Raw genomic sequence first — 23226 nt, forward strand, 5'->3', positions numbered from 1 at the left:
AGACCCTATAAACGGTGTGCTTAGGGATTGCCCATATATAGACATAAGGATTTAAAAGTGTCAAAACAATTCATGACGTGTTTGGAAAATGTTAGTAGCGTCTTTCAGTGCTTGATCTAAAGGCTACGTTATTATCCGACGGCTAAGTTTGTTAGTTGTCTAGTGCAAGGGTAGGGCAGGTAGGAGCTAGTAGAGGCCAAGTACTAACCCACCCTGGGGCCGGGTCCCTGTGGGGCACAGCCTGTTCCCCCTCTCCTTGTGGCTTGTGCGCCATCGCCTTCGCCACAGAGAAAAAAAGCTTCAGGAACTATATAAACGCCCGCGCGCGCACGCTCTGATCTCTCCCGCTGCGGTTGCCAGGCACTTGTCACGGCCTTTAGCTAGCCCGTCTACCTGCGTGCTGCCCCGGCCAAGCCGCGCGCGACCGCGAGGTTGGTAGCCGGCCTCGCTTTGCTCGCCCGTCCGCGCGCCGCGTCCTTTTAACTGGAGCTCGCTCGCCGTGGGCACGCGGGCTAGCTGCTGCTCGCTGCAGGCTCGTGGCCTCTCTCGTACGGGTAGCCGGCCGGCCGACACACGGCCATCAACCGGGCTCCGGATGGGGCGGCAGCCGTGCTGCGACAAACTGGGGGTGAAGCGGGGGCCGTGGACGGCGGAGGAGGACAGGAAGCTCATCAACTTCATCCTGACCAACGGCCATTGCTGCTGGCGCGCCGTGCCCAAGCTGGCCGGGCTTCTGCGGTGCGGCAAGAGCTGCCGCCTGCGCTGGACAAACTACCTCCGCCCCGACCTCAAGCGCGGGCTCCTCACCGACGCCGAGGAGCAGGTCGTCATTGACCTCCATGCCAAGCTCGGCAACAGGTGATTCATCCATCCATCGCGCCATGCGGTATGCATTAATGCTAAAGTTTGGACATATTTGTGCGCTAGCATATATACATCGCTACGGCAGAACAACTAATTTCCGTACAAAAATTGGCAAGTGCACAGTATGATAGATAGGCTAGGTACAAGAAACGACACGTACAATATCTGTTTAGGTAGTATTTCATTTCAGTTCATATATATATCGATACGTTCGTACGTAGTAGCTTGTTGTTGTCTTTGTTAATGTGATCGGTTGCAAAGCACGGCAAATAATAACTTGACAACGAACTGATAACTAATGTTGGCACAATGAGCAATTACATGTGCATGACATGATCATATGTAAGGCATACGTAGGTAGGTAAAGATCAGCTTGATGATCACTACAACTGCTGCTGTCGTACGCAAGCAAGCTTAAACTTGTCGTCGTTCGTCGATCAACAAAGTAAACTAGATCGATTGACCAGAGTGACGAGCACAGTATACATGTCACCTAACATTGCAAAGAATTAACTAAACTCTCGTGGACTCTTGCACGTAGGTTGCTTGTCAGCACACACGATTAGCAGACGAACTACTGTCCACACTGATTGCTGATTGGTAAAACCATGAATGCCAGAATTTTTCCCAAACGTATCCATCACAAGGCGACCAAATTCAGAGGAGTAGATAGCCCATGCATGCATGCGGGTGATATCGTTGTGAAAGCGTGAGACACCGATCTGTTTGATTGCTCTTGAAGGGGACAAAACTAACATAGCTAGGAATAATCCGTTAAGAGTTTTACTCCTATACACCCCCCTTCTTTTTCTTTACCTACCTAGCTTCTAGAGAATACTAGAAAAGTTATAATTACATGCATGACCATAATATTGTTACTGCTAGGGGCCTAGGGCCATGCATGCATACATTGAACTTTCTCTAGGAAACAGTATAACTCACGCGCGCGCGCACACACACGCGCGAGTTATTTTCTTGGTCTGCTGGAATTAGTGGTTCAACACATCATATTTTCATCTTTTTTCTAAAAAATTAGCCTCATTCTCTACATTTCGTTAAATTGGGATACAGAGTGCGCATAATTTATTTCCCCAAAATGTGATATATATGTATTTAACTATTCCCTTATTTTTTTCAATCAACACAATAGCCACTTCATAGAAATAATACATGCGAGTGTTTAATCTATGCATGCTCTCAACGATAAAATTATGGTCAAGTTCATTTTCTTCTAGCAGTTCATAAATAATTGATAGCTTGATCTCAGTACTACTTTTGGGCAATTATATATGGTACTCTAAAAGGTTCCATAACTTTATCCTGAAAATATAAAAACTGTTGTAAGAAGCGTGACATATTGGTGACCTATTGCCTTCGTACGAGGAAACATGAGACATCACATGTGATTAGTTCCTTACACTAGAGGATTAGCGAAGTATGGAAGTGTTTCTTTGTGGTCAGTGGTATGGTCATGTATGTTAGCTACTGCAAGTTTTACTTTTTGCACAAGATAGTCAATCACCATCGTACCAACTGATGTAGATATATCTTGAAAAGTTGTAGACGAAGAAATAGATGGGTGGTGGATGCATGTGGTACATTAATGCACTGAAAGAACTTCGTATTCAAAACCTAGACTAATGCCCCCATGAAGTTGGTTCTAGGCTAAGATATAAAAGTGAGTTGGACGTTCTAACTATAAAAATAAATTTTGACATCAATTTGTACCACGGAATTCTGAAAAATATAGTTTTATATATCTACAAACTGATGTAGATACCATCAGGGTCTAGGTCTCTACATGGCTGCAACATATAGGTTGGTAATTTTCAATTAGCTGCTTATCGCTCTAGGCCTACAATGTCATAGCCACAGAAAATTTCACCGATGACCATTATAAATTTCTTGTATCACTTTCTTGATGTGTAACCTAGTGCACTGGCCACTATCTTGACTTGTGTGGCTAAGAAACCTTAAACGTTAGATTCAGAAATGGAAAGCATCGCGCTTAGGTCCACTTGCCTCATTGGAAAATGGAAGGAGCAAAGTCACACTCTACCAACCACTTTGTATTTTTGTCACTCTTTAAAGGCTACACTCCTCACATAGCTTAAAGAAATATATGAGACCGAAAGATCGATTGTGATCTTTCTGTTTCACTTCAAATCAGCAAAGCATTTTTTGAAAATCTAATCATCAAAATAATCTGTTGATATAAGTGACAGCTGTAGTTTCCACATCAATGTAAAAACATCCATAAGCATTGTTGGGTAAAAAAAAGTATGGGAAGGCAGGTAAATCTCACTTTTACGTCTCCCTCAGTTCCCAGGATTCAGTAATTCTATGTTGCCCGTGAAAATGATTGCCAGATGGTTAATTGCTTCCATTTTAATTCTTCTTACAATATATAATCAAAATCGAAAGTATACTCAGCTAAAACCGTCGACACTAGCTCGATATTCTTTTGAGCCCGCATAATTTCCTTTTCATTTTAGCAACGCATAAAAGTACCCGGTCAATTTTCATTCTTACTTAGCTTACAGCCGTACACTCATGCGTGATGCACATGATCCAATCATACAATCTAACGATTTTTTGGTCCATGCAGATGGTCGAAGATTGCTGCCAAACTACCGGGCAGGACTGACAACGAGATCAAGAACCACTGGAACACGCACATCAAGAAGAAGCTGATCAAGATGGGCATCGACCCGGTCACGCACGAGCCTCTCGACAGGAAGACCAGCAGCCCGGCCACAACGTGGCAGTCCGACGTCACGGCCGAGTCCAAGACCGACGAGGCAACCAAGCAGCAGAGCCTGCAGAACGACGTCGTCAGGGACGTGTCTGCCGGCGGTTCCAGCCCGACGGAATCGAGCACGATCACTGTCAGCACCGGCAGAAGCAGTAGTAGCCATGACCAGGACCCATTGGTAAAGTGGCTGTTGGAAGAGGACCCGCCCACCGGCAACGAGCCGTGGCTCAGCTTCGCTGGCAGTGTCGACGTCGACGACTTCAGCAGCATCGCCGCCGGCCCGGCGCCGTTGCCGTGGGACGGCGCGACTGACTGGCTGCTAGACTACCAAGATTTTGGATTGGGGGACTCGAGTTTGGTCGATGGCTACATGGTCAATAGCTCAAATGGAGCAAAGTTCTAGCTAGCTATAGCAGCTGAAGATGTCAGAGCTTGTGTTGCTATAAATGTAGATGAGTAATAATAAAAAGCATGCATCGAGATTGTGAACGGTGAATGGCCCTGTCCCGGATCGATCCAACCAGTGGTTGGGATGCATTTGAGGGGGGAGAGAGGTGTAGAGATTTAGAGCCATGTTGTTGTTATTCCCTTTGAGGTTAAGGGGTTCGTGTGATCGTGTCGCTGGAAAGGTGTGTTTCTTCTCAAAGAACTAGAGAGGTGGTGTACATTTGGTTATACGTAGATGTATGTATTGTTAACTTCTTGCATCTTGTGGAATAACATTCTTATGTGCAAATTGCATACACACATGCGGTGCTTCACTTAATTCGTGATCAAAGACTTTCAAGATATTCCTATGTGCAATGTTGGCGGGGTTCATGGTAGTTATATAGTAATCACATATGTTAGTTATATCTATATATTTTCTTTGAGATAGTGTTAACGATTGAGTAGGTAGGTATTCACAAATTCAACGGGGCAGTTGAGCCATGCTTATATATATGGCACTAGTTGATGAAGACACCGTTTTTTACTCAAAAGTTTTGACAATTTAATGGACGCCAAAGAACGAAAAGGGTAAACGAAAAGGAATGAAAAGGAAGCAAAACACAGAAAGTGAAAATAGTTTTTGCTCAAAAATAAAGAGAAAGCAAAAAGATTCGGTTGGACGATAAATGTAAAAAGTCTCAGAGATGCAATGGATTTTTACTGGGAATGTAAAAGAACCGAAAAAATTGGATCCGAGACGCGCATGACAGTGAGATCGATGGACGTTTCTAGAGTCTAGAGAGAAGCTAGACAATAGCTCCTGATCATCTTGATTTCCAAGTTGTTCATGAACTACCTAACTATCTATACGTTGCAACAAAAATATAAATATTAGACACGATAACATTAAATACAAAATCTAGTTATGGAGATATGGATGTGTTATAGGAGCGTTATTAAACGAATACGTCAGAAGCAATATTGTAGTTTGATTTCAGATGAGATCTGAAAAAAAAGATGATGATATTATCTCATAATTTCTCTCCTAATTTATTTATTATTTTTATTTGTAAGACAGATCATATTTCTATAACTGGTAACGAGATAGTGAGATTGGAAGATGAGAGTGGATAGAAAAAATGGACAAAATATTCAAATGTTAGGGATTTTTATTAGATGGGATAAGAGTAGGGAAGAGAGGACATGAGAAACAACTCATGTTGCCAATACGTCCATATGCGGCAAATCGACGTGGTATCTGAAACTAAGTTAGCTGTCCAACTGAAGTTTTGGCAAGCCTTAGTTTGCATGCAAGAAAAATGCACGGTGCATGTTCAGTGGTTAGCTACACAGCTTTCTCTGATCTTGTCCTTCCTAGCTTTCATGGTTGCCGCTAGCTATTTTTTAAGATGATACGTGGATTTCCGTTCGTAGCAAGTACCAGACGTGTGCAGACGTCTGTAGCAAGCTAGGATGATACGTGGATTTCTGTTATCTGAAACTAAAGTTAGCTGTCCAACTGGAGTTTTGGCAAGCCTTTGCATGCGAGAAAAATGCACGGTGCATGTTCAGTGGTTAGCTAATTTTCTCTGATCTTGTTCCTCCTAGCTTTCATGGTTGCCGCTAGCTATGTTTTAAGATGATACGTGGATTTCCGTTCGTAGCAAGAAACAGACGTGTGTCATGCTACTCCTAATCCTAGCTTGGTCCAATGAAAAAGGATGGATTTTTTTTAAACACAACAGGCCATGTGGGGTACAGATTGATTTAAGTAAATAGTTTAAGTAATTACTTGTTCCATAGATGGTTGTAAGAGGGTTCTCGAGAAAGAAACGTATCATTGTTCCATAGATGATTAAGTAATTTATTCTAACAGAGAACTAGGCACTAAAGAAACTTGTGAGCTCTGCCATACCATTGCGATAGTTACAATGATATTGCAAATGAGCTATCTGGTGTAAAAATGCAAACATTAAACTCCCATCATCACATCCTAATTCGATGAGTAATATTCATCCTACCATCCCACTTAGGCGTAGATGTCTAGATTTTGCCACCACGTGAGGGGTTTTATATAAAAATGCTTCATTGGATCAGTGAATCTTGCTCACCTGAACACACGCCGCTAGTTCAGAATCCCACGGTTGTCATCTATTGTGCACATTTGCACATGATAGCCCATATGCACCCAATATTTCTCCAAAAACTTCACCATATCTAAGATTTTTTTAAAATTAAGCTTCAATTGCTAATGCGGGAAAGAGGAAGGCACATGCATACGCCCATACAGTAGTATCTTATATTTACTAATTGAAAGTTCTTTTTTGTCTCCACGTTAATCCTATGAAAATCTTAGAAATTTTCATAAAAAAACAAAACATCCGACCGTCGAATTAATTGATTGATTAACTATAATCATAAATCAACAACCAGACGAAACAACATAGAAAATTAAAAAATAAATCATAAAGTCCAACCTCAAGACTACTTCTTGTCTTGTCTTTCCTTCTTTTTTGTTGTAGGTATCATTTGTCCAACAAATTTACATTAGCAAACTCCAACTTAGTTACGTTAGCAATCAACACACTTTTCCAAATCAATTATAATCAAACATTACAAAATTAAAATAACAAAACGCAAACATATTACGAATTATCACACAAAAATAATATCAAAGAATTTATAATGCATTTCCAAAAAATAATATGAGATACGGTGACGACATTAAAAATAATAATAATTTCAAAAAATCAAGAAACAAATAAAAATCAATTTGCATAACACATAAAATGAAAATTATAAATTAGATTTATTCACAAATAATAAACATGATTCCAATATTATGAACAAAAATTGTATTTATATTTTACATTCAAATATTTAAATATAAATAATTGATATATCTTAACATACAACCATTATTAACACAAATATCTACAATTCAGCCGTAAGCTAAATCTCTAGCTTGTGCAGTCACACGGGTTAATGCGCTAGTAGAATAAATTAAGTGAATTAAAATTGATCTTTTCTGCATATTAATAGATGATAAGAGGAATAACAAGCACCTTGACACCCAGTTGTACACGTCAAGTTAATTTTCTAACCAAATGCCGATTTCAACTTCTGAACAGTCAGTGGTCATATGGTCTACTACGCTTTCGTGCATTTCCCTACCGTGACAAAGATATCAAAGGCAACAGTCGCTCGTGTACCAACTTCGCAAGCGACACTCTTTTTAACCTCTTCCAAGAAACACCAATTAAAACACAACATGCCTATAGAATCTTAATCTTCTTACCTACCCGCTTACCTGTATCTTGTGCACAGCAAGCCAACAAACATATGCGTAGTAGCGTACTCGTACCAAAACTCTAAACGCCCTATTTGGAACACAATAATTTTTCTCAGATTTCACATGCATGAAATAGTTCAATTCCTGTGAAATCTGAGAAAAAATATTGTATTCCAAATAGGGCGTTTAGAGTCCGGCAAAGTTCCTGCCTAAATGGAACATCAGCTTCCGTAAAAAATAGGAGAAACCAATAACCATGTCCTACTAAATTTGCTGGAAAACTCCAGAAGTTTCACCATCCGGCAGCACATTTGCTCGGATGCTGTCTTCGGATCCGCGCAACCACACGTCCAAACGCTAGACGCTAGCGTAAGAACTCTCCAAGAAATCCAACAAAAGGAGCACGAGGGTGCACTAGGAAGAAACAGACAAGGATGCAGAAAAAGCAGCAGAAGCTAGTGGCCCATGAGCAATAGCTTGTAACATCCTAAGTGATCGATTGGACCAACAGGACACGGGCGAAAGCAACTAAATCATTAACAATTCCGAAGGCTTGTAGAGAGAGGCAACAGTACTAGCTACAAGTAGTGGCCATGGACAAATGCCAGCCTTGGTGCAAATGATCCTTGGGCCTATCATTAGGGGGGAGGAAGAAGAGGTCAGTAGCTTGTCAAGATGAATTGGTCACCTGCACCTTGACATCTTTTGGAGGCCATGGACTGGCTGTGTCCCTATCAAATTTGAAGCCAGGACAAGGCCCTGGTGAAAGCTTGTGAATAGATAAGGTGGGTTGGTTGGGTGATCCTAATCAAAGCTTTGTTTTATGGCCTCACTGACGATGGGAACTCTGCTCAAAGATTTTTTTCAGATGACACCAACTAAAGTATACAAAATGAGGCAGGGTGCCGAGGGCTGATGACTGGTGGAAGTACTGCTGATATGTTATTGAAAGCACTGAAGACTGTGCATCAAATGATCAAAGCAAAAGGGGGGCAAAATAATGACAACATGTGTGATGGATGGCTGCCATGACGTGATATCACTCTGGAGAAGAGGGGACCGGTTCGTGTTCCGGGGCGCTAATGCTCAACTTCTTTTTTGAGGGACCAAAGTGACAAGGCCGTTTCATGACCATACAAAAGATGTAAGCACCGGTGATTGGTAGATTGCATTGAATGGAACTGAACTAAAAATGCAGAACTGATGTAATGCATAGTCAGGATGATGAAACCATGCTCCAGTGCCTAGAAAGATGCCTCTATACAAAACAAGTATTGTTCAGTGCGGAAGACTGAGACCAGGACAGAGTAAAACACCTTAAGCTCTTCGAGGCTTCAGTCATAAAAGAACCCCTGCGAAACATCATGGACCTAGATCCAAAAGGAAACACCAAAATAGAACACAAGTTGTTAGTCCCACAAGGTATAAAAATGAACCTATAATTCAAAAGTGCAACCTAAAATGGGTAGCGTCATCAAACTTCTGCATTGAACTTGGTTCTGTTCCATGCAATTTGAACCTTTTGATTAGCACAGTCAACTTGGATAGTGAGAACTGAATAGCTCAAAAATATTGCAAAGAATTCATAATATCTCAAATTTCATATGATTTATCGGGGTGGTCAATTTTGCATCAAACAGATGATATGTGCTGACGCACACACTCCGCTCTGAGTTTTGATGTCGATCCAGACCATGTTTGATCCAAGATTTGAACCCAGATCAAACACCATTTTTTTTGTGGGGGGGGGGGGGGGGGCAACCCAGAATATTTGTGACATCCAACTTATTCCTTACAATAACGAAAGTTTAATGAGGTGATTACAGTTGGTTTCACCGAGAACCTTGTACATAAAGGGCAAAATAATGCTGCCAATTGGAATGAGACATCATTTATTGCGTACTTCTATGTTGTGCTAAAAGAAAAACAAGTGAGTATAAACAAGTACAGATGTAGCATGATTAGACGCTACTTGCACAGTGGGGTCAACGGCAAACTCCATGATATTATTAGAGATCAATTGTACAGTAGGGTTCGAGGTTTATTTAGGGCCAGATCCATTCCACCCTATACACAAAAGTACAATCGATTAATACGCATAGCAAGTTCTATTCAAGTGCAAATGGAATCTAGCATCTGCCAACTTGCCCACAAACCAGTTCAAATGCTACTTTTTCTTTCAATATCATATATGCTTCATCTCAATCTCAGCTGCCAGAAAATGGTATGAACTTTAAAGGTTAAAATTGGTATGCATAGATAGTTTTTTACAGGGTTAACAACTCAGATCGCTTTCCGCATATACAATTTAAGCCATATGTTTAAAAAAAAATGGAAAGAATTGTTGGTGTGTACACTTGGATCAAGGTGTCACCATAATGCATCTGAAGATCATGTTATACAATCAGTCAATGGGCGCCCTAAATTCTACTAATTCTGATTGCAAATGTAGATCGTTTTACCCTCCTCAACTATTCTCTAAATATAAGTCATTCTCAAACTTCTATGCACTTTTTTCTCTTTTGTTCCCTTCTTGCCCTTGTAATAAATGTTATCACTCTCACAAATGAATGAGTTATCTTTTCCAATGCAGAATAAATAAGGGGCAACAAGGTCATTCAATCTACTTTCTTAATCCTTATGCATAAGCCTAAAACGATCTACATTTGCAATCGGAGGGAGTATATGTTACCTAAATTGCCTTTGACTTCTCCAAGGCCGGCTTAACTTCAATCTCTTTCATCCATTCACACAGTATGGAATTTACATCATCTGGAACTTCATCGTGTGGAGCATGACCTGATACAGTCATCACGAGAAGATAAAGCCAACCACAAACCACAAAATTCCTTGAAGGGCAAAAGGTATAAATATTAAGATCTATTGAAAGGGATAAAGCATCGCAGCAAGCAAACAAGAACAATGCGCCAGAGGGGCCGAGGGGGAGGGAGTTACCTGCATCTAACTCTCAAATACAGACCCCGCTGCAATGCTCTTGGAGCATGGTAACAGATGCTTTGGATTTTGTAAGGGGGTCTTTCATTCCCTTGTTTCGAAAAAAGAAGCAAATAAAGATTAAATTAGCCTCCCACACTCAACAGTCAATTAGGTAATAGCGAGATAGATATATCATTAGCAGAAGATTTTTTATGAGAATGAGGAGCTTAATCTTTATTTGCGGATGATATTAGGAACATACCTGGATAACCAAGATTCTTCCTCCAAAAGAATCAAATAAAAAATTAAGAGGAATCGAAAGATTGAATTTGAATATGCTCTCAATAACTGTTGCTGCCCCAGGATCATATGACTTTTTTTTTTGGGGTCAAGGACAATTTTTTTTTGTAGGCCATGATGCAAACTGAAAGGTAAGTGCATGCCAAATATACGGTGCAATGTGAGGATACAGCTCTTATAATCTGGTCCACAAGTGACTTATCAACCCGTTCGGTTCTCTGACAATAAAAAGATTGGTATTGCTTAGTAACATAAGGTACTAAAAAAATACAGAAGTAATTTAAAATACACATACTGTAGGATAGTATTCCTTAAGAAAGCCTTCTGCCCTTGACCTCAAGAAGAACAAAAGAAGCTGTGCCGACAACCTGGAAAGCCATGATGTTCATCTTTCCTGCACGTATTTGAATTTACCAGAATTAATTTAATATGCACCAGTAATATACTTCAGAGATTAAATTGAATGTCAAAGATTTTGAGTTTTTGACTACTTCCAGGCGATCGTTTTTGAGAATACAAGCACCAAGTATATGTATCTAGCAATTAAACATTATTCTCGCCTATACTTCACTTAACAGTTACAAATGCTTTTAAACTCCAATTTCCGACAAACTAGCAACTTACACAACACATTGCCCATGGAAGTTTTCACTGACTTTTACAATAAAGCTTTAACAGCTATCTAAGGTTCATATACTACATCAAGGCACATCAATACAGACCAAACAATATTACCAAGTTCATTTTGTAGTGCATGTTTTCTCAATCTTATTTTAATCAAGCAGAACGTGATAATATATGATACACCCACATATCCACAATCATTACCTCAGCAAATCAATATAATAAAATGTCACTTCTTGTTTTCTCTAATAAAAGCATGGTACCCAATGCCAATTTTACTCATGCAGCAGCACTTTAGCTGTGACCTATCAATATCAGACAGCAGAAAAGATATAAATCACCAAACATAATTATAATAATTCTACTGAATTCTGGTTGCCTTACTTCATTCAATGGGATGAACGGGTAATTTGGAACAATTGAACCAGCTGAGTTTAAAAGAACCAGAGACTTTGCAAGAGAAGGACATAAGCCAGCAGTAATAGCACCAATATAACCTGAGAATATTAGAGCAAGAGATCAAGAGAATGATTTCATTTAAATAATCTATATAAAGGATCTATGTCCTATCATCTTCATATCAATGTTAGTTACTATGTTAAATGTACCTCCAATAGAGTTGCCAACAAGATGAACAGGTTCCCTCATGACATCGCTAATGAAGTTCCTCAGTAATTCTGACCAGAAAAGTTCTGAATAATTGGCATTTGGTTTCCCTGATTCCCCAAAGCCAACAAGGGTGATTGCCCAAACTCGGTGGCCCGCATCAGCAATGTTGCATATATTGTCACGAAAGTGCTCCAGGAAAGCTCCAAAGCCATGCACAAGAAGGACATCAAGACCTTCATGACCAAATATATATATATATACACACACACACACACTGCGAAGAATGCTTGAAATGAGGAAATTGTAGTAGCTGATTTTAAGCACACAAAATTGAGCAGAAAACAGTATACCATATTAGTTGCATAAGCACAGAAAATTGTGCAAAGTGTGATCCAGAGGGTCTTTCATAAAATATTAGTGGATTCTAGTGGTTGATCTGAGTCATTTATATAAATTGCTAGTTCTCACTATCCTATTTTATAAGCTATTCTCGTTTGATATTTCCCACCTACATAGATAGGATAATATATCCCATGTTTTTTTAGAGCGGATATATCCTCTGATTTTAATTTAGTAATGGGTGCTGACGCATTGGAAACAAAACACATCATCTTATGCACTACAATAAAATACCGTACTTCAGATTAAACCACAACTGTACAAGATAACCCTTCCATCTCCAGATTCTTATCGGATAATTTCCCTCGATGCATACTTGGGATTTCAATGACAAAAGCCATACCACTTCAATGTAAATAAATAGATTGTTAGAGGCAAAATAAAATAATATCTGGTATTCCTAACAAGTCAGCTCAAAAGAGGAGGGAACGGTATGCCATTGAAAACAAGAAAGGAAAGAAATAAAATAAAAGCACCTCCATGGAACAGATTGCATCTACTGCTGCTGTAACTGTAGGCGTTGAGTACCCAAATGGTGATAAAAAACCGGCGTTTAGATCTTTCTCGTATTGAATAGCTTCATGGTAAAGTATCCTCCTGGATATGACTCCAAGCTGAATTGCACTACCAAACAAGGTGTAGAACGAGGCACCATCCCTGGTTTCAGCTAAGCGCATTTTATCATGCAACCTGGTACAGAAGTTAAATCAGACTTGCTATTAAAACTCACTAAGGATTTGTATAACATCAAAGACTGCATTACATGAATAACATAAAAAAAGTGATATCTATTCCATCAGGTGCTAGGAAGCACCACAGCATTGTCAATAGAAGCACACCAATGATGTGGATAGTGTACTCTTTGTAGTTTTGGATTTGACTGAACAAGATCCCACAAGAATTTAATTGAAGGACAGCATCAGTTGGTGACACATACACTTGCCAACTAGCTTTTCCTGTGCCTTCCAGGTATTTTAGGTAAGCAGCTAAAGCATACAAAGTAACTTCAGTTCCACCTCTAACTTCAAGTAAGCTTTCTGATGCAAACATTGAATTCATAATCTTCCTCCCTGATGTACCAGAATTCATGGTGGTATCCTCTATGCTTCCTCCATTGCTGATGCTTGATGAAGCACTACTTTTGATCTTTCCTTGATCAAAGGTCCTTTTTAGAATAGATTCCGCAGACATGCTTCTGAGAGGAACCCAATTATCCTCTGGTGTTCTACTGTCTTTCAGGAACCCTTTTAGTTCTTCCAGTGTGGGTAGAGAACCTGAACAGGAAATTGCTGTAGTAGCTAAACAAACACACCAAAATGTTCAAAGATATGGATAACATCAACGTATTCTCCAGAAATAATATAATTGAAATGCACCTGCATCTAAATCCACATTTAGAGCAGGCAAAGTTGGGGCAGGAAGAGGTGTGGTCATTAGTAATTTTTCCTTCAAAAATTGGTTGTGTGATATCGGTACTTATGTCAAACTCTGATATAATGATTACTTCAGCATGCCATACATATTTAAGTTATTAAAGGATAATAGGAGAGGTTGAAAGAACTTGAGAAAAACTACCTTAGGTCCTGTTTATTTCCTGCTCTTGGTTCTGCTTCTGCTGCTGCCAGAAGTCAGAAACCAGAACAAACAAGGTTCTGGAGAAGTGGCTTCTGGCTCTGAGGAAAATGAACTAAAACTGAGAAGCTCGCTGAGAGACACTTTTCTGAGAAGCTATGTGCTGAGAAACCAAAATTTTGTTGTAGAAGCCAATAACCTATTTCCAAAAATAGTTTTTCAGACAAGCCAAAAACACAGCTTTTCAAAAAAACCCCAAAAGCAAAAGCTCAAACAAACAGACCCTTATAGTCATACAACGGAGTACTACAAGACACTATCTCGGGAGGGTTTCCCCATGTGAATGATCCAGTGGACAAAGATGATTCAACATTGGCCAGAACACTGCAAACTCTGTATTCAACCTCCTCTTCTGTAAAAATAAGACCCGCTTGTACCTGTTGTTCCACCAATGCATGCAACCAGGAGATCTGGGTGTGTTAGTTGGCAAGAGGTGAACGCATATGTAAACTCTTAAGCTCAATTACCAGCATAAACCTTGCATAGTGACCTCATTCACAAGCTTCAGAACGACATCTTCAGCATTTCCCAAGCCTATGAGCAGATCAAACTCTTGAGACTTCAAAACCATCTTAAGATCTTTCAAAGCAAAAATCAGCAGTTCCAGCTTTTTGTCTGAATAGTCTGCATTCTGCAAGAGATGAACAAGAGCTTATATGAATGTAACTGTCATTATGATCTACTAATTTCCTATAAACAGTCTATAATTCTAGTATTGCAGAAACAGGATTGCCGTATTAACTTGACAGCACATAGCTTAGTAAGAGCAAGTTAGTAACAACCGCATCCTCATTCTTCCACCGGTCCAACCATACTGGCCTGACAAGCAACAAAAGGATGAGCTTCAGGGGCCCTATACAAGTTGAGCACAGCGCATAGTTACTTGCGTGTATCCGGATTTTGGTGGGGACAGATTTCTACATTTGTTAGCCTTTGATGCAAAGCAGCCGATGTTTTATGCTGGTAAACTTCACAATTAGGCAGCTACCAGTGTTGGCAAACAACCGAGGCTCAATATCCAATGTAACAACAGACACCGTGCCCAGTGTTCAACTTCAGTTTGCTCTGCATTTCTACGAAACCATGTGCGTCAATGTGGCAAAAGCACGACGATCAAGAGGCGGTACAGTGTTAGCACCAACGCGCAATCGTCCGATCAAACCACCGCACGAACACACCAGGCGCACTATCCCCATTCCTCTATCCGGCCACGCGCGTAATTCGAAGATGCAACACCTTAAAGCCAGCAACTTACCGGCGAGGCTGCGGCGATCGAAGACGTAGAGCGGCACGACGGGGCGGCGGCGGCGACGAGGCCCGGGCGGTCGTCGACGCGGAGGTCGTGCTTGAACCACACCACCGCGGCCGCGCCCCCGTCCCGCCCGACCGTCACAGGGGCGGCATTGGAGGCGATGACCCGGCTCCGCAACCGCCTCCAGCGGCGGCGCGGCGCGGGGCGGGGAAGAGGGGCCCGAGGCGGAGCGCGAGGAGCGCCATGGGAGGAGGAGTGCTGTGGCGCCAGCGGCAGCAGTCATAGGCGGGCCGGGGATAAAGAAGGGCGGGGCTAGGGCGCGCCCAGGGCAAAGTTGTGGCGGAGGGCGGCTGCTCGGAGTCGCGTGCGAAATTTCTGTTTCGACGGTGCGCGGTGGCCAGTGGGCAGTGACCAGTGACGCTCTCCGCAGCAGAGCGCAGGGGAAACGCGCAACAGAACAGCGTCGTCGTCCTGGAATGGCGACGCGGGGTAGGATCGCGGCAAAAAAGTGTTCATGTTACGGTCACTGAACTTGCTGATAAATTCATTTATTAAGGGCCTGTTTGGAACCCTTAATTTCAAAAGAGATTGACAAAGAAACAGTTGAATTCACGCATATTTCGGGGAAAACTCCAACGTTCCAAACATGAGCCAAAGTTTTAGCTCGTAAAGTGATTTGCTGTGTTTACAGCTTAGCTCAAAGTCATAAGTTACATATTTGCATTTCGCGCTCCACAAATTATCATTGTGCTCCCTACAAACATGGACTACATCCGTGGTGTTTCACCATCTAGTTTAGCATAGTTAAAATTTATGGATTTTTTCTGAAAACTGCTTATGCCTTTTAGCTTTTGGTTGCTGGCTTCTAAGAATAATTAGGTTCTCAATACATTAAAAATCAGAAAAATCATTCTCTACTTAGTTTATCAGTTTTTAGTTTATTTTATTATAAATCAGCTTTTTAACTTTTCAAAAATCAATAATAAATTAGACTATTTATTTCAACTTATTTATTACTGATTCCTTCTCATAAACCAAAAATTAAAACAAACAATGACCCACGTACATGCTTCAGTTCCAGTGAGAAGGGGTAAAAGAAAAGGAAGCATCCATAGTAGCTTGTCCTGACTCCTAGTCGTCTTGTCGAAGCAGCTTGCTAGAAGTTCCTCCGCGCTGAGCACATCCTGGTTCCCTCAAGCCTGAACTCCATGGTAGCTGATTTTTCAAAAAAAAAAAAAAGATAAGCATCCGGCTTTTGCATCACGAGAAACATACAACCAACATTTTATTATTATAAAGTTATGGCATATACAGTCAATATCGTATGAAGAGGAAAAACAAATTAAAAAGATAAAGAGCCATAAAGCTTACAATCTGTAACTATATGACTACTCATACTTAATGAAGAGTTTTATTGTCACTACTCCAATATATGATAAACTGTTAGAAATTCTTCCCTTTGATCTTCCCTATGTAGAAAACTTCATAACTTTAGCCAGTAAGTGCCTCTGCAAAACGTCTGCGTGAATGATATTTTTGTTTTTTTATAAAATATTATATCATTACGACAGAGCTAAATAGCCTAAAACATTGCCGATATCCTAACTAAGATTCTTCTCCTGTTCTTAGCTCCTATCTTCTGTAACCAATTACCGACCATATGTGACACGTTCCTCGATTTCTTAATCCCTAAGGTTATTATAATAATATTCCGTATATCTTCGCTAATGAACCATCAAAGAAAAGATATTAGATGGTTTCATTGTGATTTAAAAAAAGCACTTGAGGCTGCTCTTCTGGTTTCTTTTGACTAGGTTATTTTTATCAAAATCACCCCACATCCTATATACAATAAGAAAACTTTTATTTTTAACAAGAGCTTGAGTTGCCAAAACCACTTGTTTAGGATGCTGATGGGTTGATTTAGCATTAGTTTGTACATCGTCTGGACAGTAAATTGTCTTTTTCTCATTCAGATCTCATTCGTAAATATCTCTATCATTAGAGAGCTAGGATGAACAAGTTACAACATCAATGGTTGCCATTCAATTAGTTTATTCTCAATGATCGATCGGCGAAATGATAAATTAAGAGGTATGCTTCTTATTACCTCCGCTACTGTAGCTTGTTTTTATCTTATCACTAGCATAGCAAGGGATAAAGTTAACTTAGTAGGCATTTATTCAACCAAATATTATTCCAGAACTGAGTTTGCTTCCCATTCTATACTTGAAAAAAAACTATTTGAGGAATCCATTTTTAATTTTTATAAGACCAGTCTAGAAGTGTGAATCTACTGACTGTCCTTATACTTGTGTGAGCTTTTTAGTCAAGATAATTATTTCTGAGCAGCTGTTGCCAAACCTCGTACTCATTAAGCAGCTTAAAAAGCTATTTATTTAGAAGGTAGATATTTTTATCTGAAAAGTTAGTAATTCTCAAACCTCCTTAATCCTTGGAGAGGCCAAGAATGTCCCAAGGTGCCAGTCTGATAATAAGTGTAGGTTTTACTCCATTCCGGTAATAAGATGATATTTAACTTCAGCAAATTAGCAACAGTTGGAGTTCCACCAAAGATGTCTTATTGCATCAAAAGGAATATGGAATATATCCATGACGCGGCGTGATGTCCCTGCATGGCTGACCCTTCTCACTTATGAGTTCCCGATGCCAAAACTGTCTAGTTGCCATAAAGTCGTCGAGGATTAATACTAACAAGTTCAGATGTCTTGAACTCTGATGTACCAAATGCTTAAAGCTTTACCTAGGTGTAAAGTCTAAGAAGATTGGACACAGATATATTCGGCAACATATGAATGCTGCTGCTCTTGTTGCTAAAGAGCACAACTATTGTGGTACAATGAATAATTAAATGATAAGTTAGGTCAAAAAAATATTTTTGCAAATAACTGTCTGGATTGATCCAACCAAAAGTTTCTAACTACCACACAAATGACAGTGCCTAACTGAACAAGTTTGAGACATAGACCTTCCCTTATAATAGTGTAAGACTATGCTAGAACTCAAGGACACTATATAGTATAACTAAGTTTTATCTGTGCTATTATGATTCACATTAAGGTTCACTGGGAGATTACATACCTTATTTGAAGCTAAACAAGTATCCCCAAACCAGCAAGACAAAGCACACAATGATCTTAATCCTCCACTAAGCATGTTAGTAGGAAAAATAGTCATGTGCTCCTGTGTTTGCACTATCTCCTGCTGTTTTCTTGCAATAGTGTTTCCTCATATCCACATTCTTCACACCCGCCAGAAAATAAAGCTCAATTGTTTACTTTTTGCACCTCTGTCATGTGACATCATGCTAAGTACTGCTAGATATTATGTTAAAACCATGCCGCCTCCCTAATATCTTATGGCTGATTTTTTCAGAACTTGTCAGAACCTATGAATATGTTTGTGTAATATGTTCTCTATTTCACCAAAGACATGGTTTCGACCCAATATCCACCTTTTTTTTTAGAAAAGAGCATTTTAGTAAACCCTGACTTATGAAGAAGCCTCCCCTCCTGTTTCTCCTGCGGCCTCTCATCTTCAAACCTTCATAAGTTGGCACCGACCATCAAAAACCATTCCAACATATAGCAAGTCTAAAAAAAAAATACTATAATACACAAGAATTCCAGTCACCCATACTAAAATATGATTTCTAAACCTATAATTCTGCAACATCCAAACCACCAAAAATAGTTGATTTAAGTAATCATTACAAAAATTGTTCTTAGTATACCCAAAGTCATCACAATATTTGGAGCCAAAAGCCTAGCCACCTTACATATGACAACATATATTCACTCTTCATTAATTGATGTTAAAAACCGCTTGGCATAGAAGAACCAAAGCTTCATAACAGATATTAACTTCTTTCAATCTTGTTGTGTAGGTCATCTAGTTCCGAATTTCGACAGCCAGGTGGAATAACATTATGTTTATTGATACATCAGGCTTCAGAAAAGACTGCGTCTGCTAATTGGTGGGACTAGGTACCTGGTAGCATGCCGACAATGCAACAATGCTGTAAGAAATGAAGCAATGAAGAAGGGAGCAGAAAGAGGTGCAGGAGAGGAGCAAGATGTTTGATAGTTAATTGTTTGTCTTGTATATGAACTGGTGATCCAGTCGCTTCTCACATCCGCTTGGGTTCTCTCGTTACCGCCCTATAGTTCCCTGTCGTTGCCACCTTAGGTCCCCTCCCTCTTCACCTCTGGCATCCCTACCAGCGACGAGAGGGAGTGAGGAGGCCCTTCTCCTATAGATCTAGTAGTTTAGTAGTAGTTAGTTCCAATAAAGTACCGTTTGGGTTTGTCTAGAGGTGTTGATGGTATTTTGCTAGCTTTTGTTCTCCAAGTTGATCTCCGGTGAGGTCGTCAGCTTCTTTGATCTTCCCTGCGATGGGTTTGGGGGTACGTGGTAGTAGTTGCCTGGTTGAAGGTGGGCTGTCGAATCTTGGTTCGACGGTGTCGAAGAAGCTTATTGGGTCTTCGGCTTTGGCGAGTCAATAGTCGGTGATGCCAGTTTGAGTCTTCCCGTGGAGTTCCACGTCGAGGCTGCTGATTCCCGTTCAATGCTCTAGATGTGGCCGTGCAGAGCTTGGTCGTTGGCTCATGCGGCTTCAAAATGTGTCACATGTATTCCACCGAGGGAAACGAAAGCTTTCTCATCCTCCTATGCCCCTAATTTTGGGTTGGCGACGGTGAAAGGTCTTCCATAACCTGTTTTGTAATTTTCAGTTGTTTGTTAATACAAACATAATACAGAGATGTACTTCCTTAATATATGAATGAAATCTTCCTAAAAAAAATGGAAGCGATGACCACTGATTAAGTAACCATGTTTGGTTAGCCACGCTTAACCCAGATGCTGATGTACGTAGGGCAATCCTCTGTCGGATATCTAGGAAACTGGTCACATGCGAAGATATTTCTTCTTCTTCTATAGCTACTTGTCAACAGGAAGCACAGAGAAGACATTTTCTGCCTCGTTGCGTTGCGTACCTCCACATATAGATGTAACTAAGCATATGCGGACACGTAAAAAGCGTAGTGGCAAAGCAACACGATGCTACCGAATCTACCCGAGTTCGATCCCGGTGTCGCACACTTCGTATGGTCTTCATTGAAGACCCTGGGTAAAGTGATCCCGGCCCCTCCACGTTTCCACCCATGGGAAGATGGGTTGCGTGTGAGCTAGTGGCTTGTGGATATAGTTCTCTGATGTGAACTGTCCTATGACATGGGCTTACACTTACATGTCAGTGACCACATCGGAGGATAGCCTCGTCCGGCCGTCGCACCTCCACTCTCGTTCTGCTCTCCTTTTCGCCGATCTGCTCTGGGATCTCCGGCCTTTTCTCCCGCGGCCTGCGGCCTCCGCTCCACTGAGAACGTTCGATGTTCGCACGGCACGACACAGCAACCAAGCGCGCTGAAGAGTAAAGATGGCCGCAGCTTCTACTTGACAAGCTGTTGACCGAGGCGAGACGGCGACGCCCGGTGCGAGCCCGGCCACACAAACCGAGCCAGCTAAGCACTCCACCGATCCATCTAGAAGCGTAGGGCTGTGCCGCCTAACGCGTTGGTCGGGAAAAGATCTTGCATCCGCCGGACGAAAATATCTATGATGGTGTGCTCGTTGTCGTGGCAACTGGTCCGTTCTCATCCACAGTATTCCACGCACCGAAGCCACGCTGCAAGCTGTGCTGCATATTATAAGCTCGCAAAAGTTGGTCTTAGACTTGCTGCACAGGAGAATCTTCTGTTTGCCCGGACACGATGCCATCTGATTTCTGAAGGACGGTCTCAGGGCCCCAACGTACCGCAGGTAAAAGAAACGATGGCGCAAAGGGGTTGGAAATTATATAGGATCGAGTCTTATTCTTTTTTTAATATGATATGTCTTTTAATTTTTTATACCTATCAAATGTTTAATAAAGAGAATAGCAATATATATCAGAGTGTCGTATAGATCTTTCTCTTAAGAGTTCTATAGAATTTTCTAAATTTTCTTCGCACAAAGATGGCCATGTTCAGAGAATGCACGTGTAGCGCAGTAGTAGTGGTGCAGTTGTGCACGCTACTTGCCCAGGTTTAAGTTTTGATCGAACCTATCTGCGTGTTATCTGCGTGTTTTGTACACTAAGGTTTTAAGAAATCTATTTTTTTTTCTCAGCATGTGTATGGATGTATACATGTGACATACTACCTCTATTTTTATTTACTTATCACCATTTTTTTACTATAGTATTTTTGACCTTGTATTTTTTTTTAAGTTTATAGATATTTAAAACTTTCGTATCATTAGCGTCGTGAAATATAGTTCATAATTATTATATACTTTTAGGTATTTATAATTTTTTTTAAAACGTGAAGTTAAAATTGCTATAATAAAAAAACTGACATTTGCAATATTGAATAAAAACAAAAGTAGTACGTGGATACTGCAGGTCCTCTTTCACCCTCTTTAAAAAAAACGGCCATTGCAGATGAGAACGAACGACAGGTTCATGCCGAGTACGTGAAGGCATAGCGCCCCCCCCCCCCCCTCCTTTCTGACAAGTGACGATCAATCATCATACACGGAAGGATTATCATTCCTGCCACATGACAACATCCCAACTCGAGTTCTCGACCCGTTCGTTGGCCTTGATTTGCGGCAACTTGCAGCCCAAGAGAATGGAGGCGATGCTAGTGCGCCACGCAGGCCCCGTGATACCTTGGAGACCCAGAAACAGAGAGGGGGCGACGGTGACCAGAACCAAACGATCTCTAGTGGCTTGTCTCCTCGCAGCTTCTGAATAATTGCGCCTCTCTCGTCCACTGGCTGGCTGACTGGCCGTGGATGATCCACCGCCTCTTTGTTTCCACTCCTGCCATTTGTTTATCTCCAGTTGTAAGTGTGCATGCGAGCTGCAAGAGCAAAATATCTTTGCCTTTTGAGAGCAAAATATCTAGGGCCTGTTTGGTTCCTAACACCAGAAAGTTAGGCTAAATTTTGGTTACGTCACATGATTTAGCTGGCATTTGGTTCAAAGCTAAAATCTAATCGTGTCTAAAACTTTTTAACCGTGCTCGTTTATAATCAACTAGCAGCAGAGACGAGTTTTAGACGGCCGATTTAACTGCTCGTGTTTTGGCGGGCTGTAACCAAACAGCCCCCTAGCTTGTATGTCCTTCCCATGGAGATCAAGTGATCAGGAGTAAGTGGATTACAGCCATCGTGGTGCAGACTTCAGTCCATGCTTGAGATAGACGAGTTCTTTATGTAGATGCAGTGGTCTAGAAGAGTTTCAGTGTTTCTTTTCTTTTTTCCCGTGTCGATGCACCGGGAACAAGGAAAGTTGGTGTAGGGCATGACCGGGCAAATCTCCTCCATTCTTTTTATGCAGGCGTCTGTTCACTACTGGTCTGTTTTGTTTGCTACATACGAATCCCTCTCTCTCTATATATGTATATATATGTACGAGAAAATTATATCCACTCATGTATTTCTGTATATAAATATGTTTGATTGTCTACGTAACGGATACAGGCTGTATGAGTCATACTGTCTATACAATACGTTCAAATTAAACTTCACTTATATTTAGACGGGACAGATACAGGCTGTATCATCAGACTTATATAACAGGGTTACAAACAATCAAACACCTTCAACGATTCACTGTATCCACTATTACATCCGCTCATACAACTAATCAAACACTATTTTCAAAAATTATACTACCCCTTTAATCTACTTCAACATAGCCAAGCTATACAATACAACCACTCTTTTAAAAAACAAACTCACCCTACGTGAACTATACCTTTGCAGTTTGCTTGCTAGGCGTTGACATTTTATTGAGAAAAAAGTGTCGACATTTGGCGTATGTCATTTCGCTTGATCAAAGAATGGTGGTTGTTTCTTTATTTAACAAGGATTTACCGCATGCAAATCTCATGCTAAAGCACACCGTTCACCTTCAGTAAACTAAACCACGACAATACGGATAACGGATATATGTTTTCCTACCGAATGTAGACCCATAACACCATCACCCCAATGATAATAGATCATAGATGCCTTGGTGTACGCTAAGCCGGCAAATGTCAAGCTCACCTGGCTGCTGCT

At 40.8% G+C, this 23226-nt stretch overlaps 1 protein-coding gene and 1 pseudogene across 1 annotated transcript; one reads left to right on the forward strand and one right to left on the reverse strand.

Moving 5' to 3' along the window:
• The first annotated feature begins 335 nt into the window (after window positions 1–335).
• On the forward strand, window positions 336–4359 carry LOC133897756 (MYB-like transcription factor ODO1). Its single transcript, XM_062338575.1, has 2 exons — window positions 336–858; window positions 3473–4359. Exons 1-2 carry the CDS (start codon window positions 596–598, stop codon window positions 4020–4022), a joined length of 813 nt encoding a protein of 270 aa, XP_062194559.1. The 5' UTR covers window positions 336–595; the 3' UTR covers window positions 4023–4359.
• Window positions 4360–8387: 4028 nt separating this feature from the next.
• LOC133897757 (uncharacterized) lies at window positions 8388–15599 on the reverse strand (annotated as a pseudogene).
• Window positions 15600–23226: the final 7627 nt, after the last annotated feature.

The sequence above is a fragment of the Phragmites australis genome, chromosome 17 (genome assembly GCF_958298935.1).
Source record: "Phragmites australis chromosome 17, lpPhrAust1.1, whole genome shotgun sequence".
NCBI classification, from domain to species: Eukaryota; Viridiplantae; Streptophyta; class Magnoliopsida; order Poales; family Poaceae; genus Phragmites; species Phragmites australis.